This window comes from Podarcis pityusensis (genome assembly GCF_964106645.2).
Source record: "Podarcis pityusensis genome assembly, chromosome: 4".
Classification (NCBI taxonomy): Eukaryota; Metazoa; Chordata; class Lepidosauria; order Squamata; family Lacertidae; genus Podarcis; species Podarcis pityusensis.
The window spans coordinates 12,567,852-12,575,455 of NC_138027.1; the positions used below are offsets into that span (position 1 = coordinate 12,567,852).

General features: G+C 44.6%; 1 protein-coding gene across 19 annotated transcripts in view; it reads right to left on the reverse strand.

Moving 5' to 3' along the window:
* The window catches only part of DLG2 (discs large MAGUK scaffold protein 2), a gene marked incomplete at its 3' end in the record, with an annotated part of 818,053 nt that overhangs the window by 168,973 nt on the left and 641,476 nt on the right, over window positions 1-7,604 (reverse strand). For all 19 annotated transcript variants that reach the window (XM_081001988.1, XM_081001992.1, XM_081001989.1 and 16 more), the window contains one exon: window positions 7,019-7,188. In XM_081001988.1, the coding sequence (XP_080858114.1) occupies window positions 7,019-7,188 (170 nt within the window). The remainder of the gene's footprint in view (window positions 1-7,018; window positions 7,189-7,604) is intronic.

Genomic DNA, 7,604 nt, shown 5'->3' on the forward strand with positions numbered 1-7,604 from the left:
AACAGTGGCAAGAAAAACTGATGAGTTGTGCAGAACTGGCTAAATTGACATACAAACTGCGGGACAAGGACAACTGTGACTGTGAAGAATGGAAGCTTTTTACAAATTATCTAAAAAGACAACAAAATGAACTGGACTCCTTGGCAGGGTTTGAATAAACATACATAAATTTATTGGTTGATAACATGATAGATAGATAACGTAAGGATATGTACAATTTTATAACATGCAGAGAATAATATGTGCTGAGAAATCAGAGAGAGGAGCTGAGGCAAATCTCAGGGGGGAGGGATGGTTTGAAGGGTGGGTGGGAAAAAAATGAATATGATATGTTTTGATAGTTGGTATGTTGAAATTGTTAATAAAAATATATAATAATAATAATAATAATAATAATAATAATAATAATAATAATGATGTCCCCCTGAAGCATTAGTTCCAGTAGTGATGTATGGAAGTATGGAAGTGAGAGCTGGACCATAAAGAAGGCTGATCGCCGAAGAATGGATGCTTTTGAATTATGGTGCTGGAGGAGACTCTTGAGAGTCCCATGGACTGCAAGAAGATCAAACCTATCCATTCTGAAGGAAATCAGCCCTGAGTGCTCACTGGAAGGACAGATCGTGAAGCTGAGGCTCCAATACTTTGGCCACCTCATGAGAAGAGAAGACTCCCTGGAAAAGACCCTGATGTTGGGAAAGATGGAGGGCACAAGGAGAAGGGGACAACAGAGGACGAGAGGGTTGGACAATGTTCTCGAAACTACCAGCACGAGTTTGACCAAACTGCGGGAGGCAGTGGAAGACAGGAGAGCCTGGCGTGCTCTGGTCCATGGGGTCACGCTGAGTTGGACATGACTAAACAACTAAACAACAACAGAAGCATTAGTTCTGGAGAGCTGTTCCCCAATGTAACAGCAGTTGTGCGTGCAATTTGGATGTGATAAAATTTGGGAGACAAATTTGGCTCAGAAGTCTCACCCTTTCCTTATCCGTCTTTTACTTATTCTGACCCTATGCTGGAAGCAACGCACAAATCAAAATATCCGTACCAGGAGTGACTGCCTGCTCTTCTGATTACCCAGATTCCCAGCTGGCACTGGAAGGAACTAAAGCTACTCTGACGGGCATCACTCTTCCTGCCAGGCTTATCTCCTGTCAAACCATGCTCATAAGAGCAGTTTTAAGTTCTAGGCAAGGGTGCCAACTGGATGCAACAGAGCCAAGAGATAAGCACGAAGTGACATGAAGACAACATTTGTTCACTTGCTTGTACTAAATTGGAAACCTGCAGAGCTATGGAATTCCTGGGGAAGATGTTGGGCATGCATTCCTTAGCGTTTTCAGGTCTTATTGTGATATCTTTTCCACACTGGGGCATATAGGGAAGTGACATCTCCACTGTTGCAAAAGCTCGTTAACGATGCCTGCTGCATTCAAGACCATGTGCAACTGGCCCCTTAAAATTCTGCTCCCTGGTTGGTGGAAGAGAAATGCGAGGGGGACCCTTTGCCAGAATTTCTACAGAGGGAGGGGAATTTCTCCAACAATTTCTCAGAGGTTGGTCGCACTGCGACACCCCATTACATGCGACTATAGCCAGATTCACACCATACATTTAAAGCATTATGATACCACTTTAAACAGTCATGGCTTCTCCTAAAAAGTTCATTGGGAAGAGGAATTGATTGTGAAAACCACTCTCAGAACTGCAGCTGTGGAGAGGCACTCCTAATAAATCTCAGCACCCTTAACAAACTACAGCTACCATGATTCCCACAATACGCTTGCTATATGCTGCCTCCAGGAACAGAGCCAACATTTCTCTAAATACAAAACACTGGGGATAAAAACTGGGGCAGTGGAGGGTTATTACCTTCACGCTCTGCTCGTAGGCTTCCCAGAGGTATCTGGTTGGCCACTGTAGAAAACAGGAGGCTGGATTATTTAGGCTTTTGCAGGACTCCGATTACTGGCTTGCTTGGACTACGTCCCGGGCTCTGACCCCACTGGGACATGACTGGATCACACAAACATGTTCATTGCTTCTTTTTATCTTTGACAACTCAGATGCAATTCACTCATTCATGCCATCCCTTGATGTATATGACCTTTGTCACACAGGGTGTACTGTCCATATAAGTACAGATGTGCACACGCGCCAAGATTTGACTTATATCTATATTAAAACAAAAACCCACTGATCCATTTCACAGCTACTCTTTGCAATCTATGGACTTGGTTCCTTAGCTGCTCTTCATAAAGCAATATTCTGCATTTCCCCTTCTACTTTAATGAGGAGATTAAGCCTGCCAAATTGTAGACAAATAGGCCCAGAGATTTCTTGTGTAGGACATAAAAAGCATTCATTTTCTTCCATTATCCCTTGCGAAGTGGGGTTTTAAAACCCAAAGTAAACATTTGGCTGGGAGAGAGAGACTTTGCAGGCTGGCTGTCCCCTCTCCTTACTGCCAGGCTGCCCCCCCCCCCAAACACACACTTTCTGACAACTCCAGATCACTCTGGGCAGCATTGATGCAACCCTGGGAGATCTGGGGCTGCCTCACTCTGTTTGCCCAAATCTAAAGTTGGCCATTATGGTTTCCTTTCTGGGATTCAGCTGGAACCAGTACTTGATGCTGCAAATGGGCTGTTCAGATGTTGCTAATGGGTCACTGGCAACTTTGTGGGATTTTCTGCAGAAAGGGTAAATTCAGACAGGGGGATTCCGGCTGGCATTTTGATGCCAAAGTCATGTGCGGACGCTGCGCACTTGCCTGTGTGAGCAGCACTGATCCCACAACAAATGCCCATCTGGAAGCACCCACAGAGACAAGGCAACTTATCTCCTATTTGCAGCAGCAGAAACCAATGAGCTAAGATGAAACCGATGAGAACCCCGAAGGTTCCCTCTCTCCAGTTCTATTTTTGGCACAAACGTGACCTTTTCCCTTGTTCTTCATGCTTCAGAAAGCAGGAGCCCTGCCTGCAGGCAAGACAACAATTGACACATGTGGCCCAGACAGGATAAACTGACAGGGGTAGGGAGCAAGCAGAGAAAGGATGAGCTGACTGGGGCCCAGTAGCTGGAAGCCAACTGGCAGGCTGGACAGCTTCTGGGAACCGAAGGGGTCCACCGTGCACAGCAAGCTCTGTGCAATCTCATTTATGAAAAAGGGCTTTGGGCAAATCCAAAACACAGAAAGCACCACCATCAGGAGCCCTAACAAAAGGAAGGACAACTAGGAAAGGATTAGGTTGACGGGAACTTCTCCAGCGAGATTTCCCAGAGCCTTCAGGGCTTCTGCTTCTGGTATCTGCAGCCAGCTTATAAGCAGATCCTGTGTTTTACACACCATCTAATACAAAAAACTGGCTCTCTTTTGAGAAGCTTCAGAAATGGCACACTGCTCATGTCGTTGCTGTCTGCTGAATTTGATCTCCTTTTATAAATCTTCATGATGGACTTGCTTCAAGTGTCACAGTGCAATGAGTTCTGCCTTGAGCTGTTGAGTACACCCCCTCTCTTTCCTTTCCTTGCCCTCACTTCCTGTTGTATTTGGCTCCTCTTTTATCTTACTTCTCATGGGCATAAGGTTGGGCACTGTGAGAAAAGGGTGGACCACTCTCAAGGGCATGAGAACATTTTCCGAAGCAATGTATTTTAGAAAAGGAAACTTTTCCAGAAAAGCAACAACACATCCCTGCTTCTAAGCTGCTGGGAGGGACAATGATTCCAATGATTCCCTATATTCTTTTCAGCGCTTGCTTAAAATATTTTTGTTCAGGCAAGCAAGACTATCCAGACATGCTGGTGTTGATTTGCTTTAATACCTGTTTAGTTTTCTGCTGGTTTTAATTGTTTTTAATTACTTGTTTTTATAGATAATGTTTATTATTTCTTGTAAACCACTTAGAAGTTTCGTTATGATCTGGTGGTATATTATTTTTGTTAAAAATAAATAAAAGCAACTGGAGAGTGCAATACGATGGACCCCCCAATCAATGCTTTTTTTTCTTTCTAAAAAATGTTTAGGGGTACTCTGATTCCATCTGAGACTCAGAAAACACCGTGACAGCAAAAGGGGCTGCCATCGGGGGTAGCAATGGAACTGATGATTCACCATGCTAGAGAAGAAACTAAAAATCTTTTTTTTTTTTTTTTAGTTTCTTCTCCCGTTAGATTCACAAAATGTTTAGGCATATGTGTACCCCTGCGTCCTCCCAGAAAAAAAGCACTGCCCCCAATAACGTATACATTTCTATTTTTAGACTCTTTTTCTGAGGGCAAGAGGCAGGGAACACTTGAAGAACAAAGCAAAAACCCCAAAAGGATACACCTTTAAAATGTGCACTACAGAGGAACCACCAATTACTTCCCATGCCTGAGTAAGTTTAATAAATAATAATAGCAACCATACAAAATCCAGTCAGACAGGAAAGTCTCGACTGACTCTAGCAAACCCTAATGGTGGGAAAGACACCAGGAAGTTTCCGAAATAATAGCTTAAAAATTATAAAGACAAGCATAGCATTTATTTATTAAAAACCACACCATACAAATCTGAAACTATAATATTAGATGGGGAGCCCCTGACCTGCAGGCTACACACAGCCTGTGGTGTTGGCCCACAATGGCACCTCCACTGATTTGGGCAGTGGAGACCAACAGTGCACAATCCCACCCTTTTTTCTTCCTCTCAGGTAGACCAGGTGAGGTGCCACTGTTCCAAGGAACTCTGTTGAGTTTTGGGATGGTCCTGAGAGTTCACACTGCCCACAACACAGCCTTTCCTTCTGGCTTAATCAACAGCAGAGGTTACAAGCCACCATTTGAAATTTCCCACAGTGCCCTTGAGTGCCCAATGGACCACCCCCAGGGCATTGTGGGAAATGTATAAGGGTGTCTCGCAGTCTCCCGGGCTCCTAGCGTAAGGAATGATAAGAGATGGTGCCAACATCAGTGGGCCCTGATGCGGCCCTGGGACAACTTGCTTGTCATTTTAATGCAGCACCAGCAGGAAATGGATCACGGCATTTTACACTAGAGGGAGCCTTCACATAACATCAAATCCGCTTTTCAGCCAACTGCAGTGGTGAAATGGAAATCCTACGTCAACAGCAAAATTCAGGTGCTAATGCATATGTGTGTGAGCGAATCTCGTATCCAGAATGCATGAATGATCAAATCAATATTTGAAACACCAAGCAGTTACAAACAACAGCTGGTTATAAAAGCATATAATGTCTGTCTGTCTGTCTGTCTGTCCATCTCTCTCTCTCTCTCTCTCTCTCTCACACACACACACACACATATACCCACAGACACACACACTTAGTAAAGCAGAATTGTTTCAGGCACCACAACTAAAAATGAAATCTTCACAAGGATCTTGACATCAGAGTGCCAGCATTTAATTTCTTTTTTCCCCTGCAAGGTAACACCAAGCTAAATTATTTCCTGCTGCTTTATCAAAAGCTAAACGAATATGCTAACTTTAGTTCTTTTCACATCCATCTTCCTCAGAAACTGAGAATTGTGTCAAATACCTGCTTAAATATCCAGCCCTGCTCTAATATGGGGTTGCATCCGACACTGAACTGCTGATTCAAAACAAAACATTGCCAAGAGGCATCTCAAGCTACTTGCCTTCTGCTTCATAAAGTAACACCACCCAATGTCCTGACATCATCATGTTTTGCATTTCCCAACTCCCACTAGCCAATGATGTGGAACAAGGAATAGGAAGTGCAGAGCATGCGGATGTCAGTTGGAACACAGAGGGAGTGAGGCTAAATACAAGTTGAAGAAAACCAACCAACTCCGAATGGCAGTGATGCTTTCAAATGGGCACAAGGGGCAGGTCAGCCCATGGTGAGCTGCTGGGGGTCCGGCTCTGCAGTGGTGGGTTACCAAATAGGCACCACTTTTTAGGGATCAAAATAATCTTGATTTGATCTTGATCATGATTTGGTTTGTTTTATAACATCAATAATTGTTAACGTTTATTTTGTGTAATAAAATTGGCTTATTAAAATGGTTGGTCGGTAAACTCAAAAATGTATTAGGAGATAATTTGTGAGGAGGCCCCCCAAGATTTTGACTGCCTAGGGGCTTCCACAGGGTTTAATCTGGCACTGCGGCTGTGAGACCTACATCCATGGGAAAGGTACCACCCTGCATGTGCAGAGGGAGGCATCAGTATCTAATCGTGGCTTATCACGGTTCATAAACCAACATTAAACCAGAGTTTCCTGGTTCAGGTGTAATGGAAAACGGAGGTTTAGGGCTAATCCAGACTTCATTTTGAGATGTATTTCTCGGTCCAGGTCCAGACTTTAAAGCTCCATGTCTGAAAGTGTTCTTTATTTGGTCCTGGGGCTTTTCCCGGTGCAAACTGCATTTTACAGCTGATTTGGAGGCAACAGCAATTGGGTATTTATTTTATTTTTTTGCGGATTGCCATTTGCTCTGATTCAGCAGTAAAATGTGGGTTCTCCTGGGGAATATACCAGGGCAAACAAAACAAAACAAAACAAAACAGAACAGAACAGAACAAAACAAAACAAAACAACCTTGCTCATACACTGAACTTCAAAGCACAGGCCTGTGTCTGGAAAGCACAATGCAAAAGGAAGTCTGGATGAGTGAGCCCTCGGTGCAGGATCTCTGCACTGAAGGTGGTACACAAGGAGAGACGTGATAAAGATGGAGCAGTGTGCAGCCATGGTGCTCACCCACCACATCGCAAACCATCACAAACATTGCAGCGCAACCACAGTTTGATCTGGCCAAAGGACAGCTTCCTGTGCAGTGGCGTAGCGTGGGTTGTCAGCACCCGGGGCAAGGCAAGTAATTTGCGCCCCCTAACCTGGTAGGGGCAGAGAGCTGCGAGTGCGAGCGTGCCCCCCCGATGTTGTGCCCGGTGCGGCCGGCCCCCCCTGCACCCCCCACGCTACGCCACTGTTCCTGTGTCTCCCCACCTACCCCCACTTTTCTTTCAGTATTTCCTCATTACCTTTCGGCCCTTTGAACAGTTTGATTTCGACAACAGTCTCCAGAATAGGTCTCCTCCGACGGACGTAGAGTCGCACTATGGAGCCAGCTTCCTTCAGGGCCTCGACGGCTTTGCTGTGCGAAACTTCGGAGACGTCGACTTCATTCACCCGCAAGATGCAGTCGTTGACTCTGGAGAGGAGGGGGACAATGTAACAGAGAGACTGAGCCTTCTAATGCCAAACCGAGAAAGAGAATCACTGGAATATTTTCTAGGGAATGGCGAAGGCACAGATAGACCATGATAGATACACCCCATTTGCATAAGAACAAATCAGAACTTTCTGAGGTCCCTTTGGCAGTCATTTATAGATGTGTTCCCTTCACCCCCCCTGCCAAAAAAAATCCCTTCATCCCTTTGTGCTCAGCATGCTTCTTCCCAGCACTATTAAAAAGCAGGTCCTTCCGTAATGAAATTGTATTGAAAAGCACCCTGCTGCACGCTGGAGTTTTACTCCATAAGGAAATTACTTATTGAAATTAATACACCTAAGGCCAGCCTTGGTTCTCTATTCACTTGATGGCTTTCATCTCAATCCAGCAATATG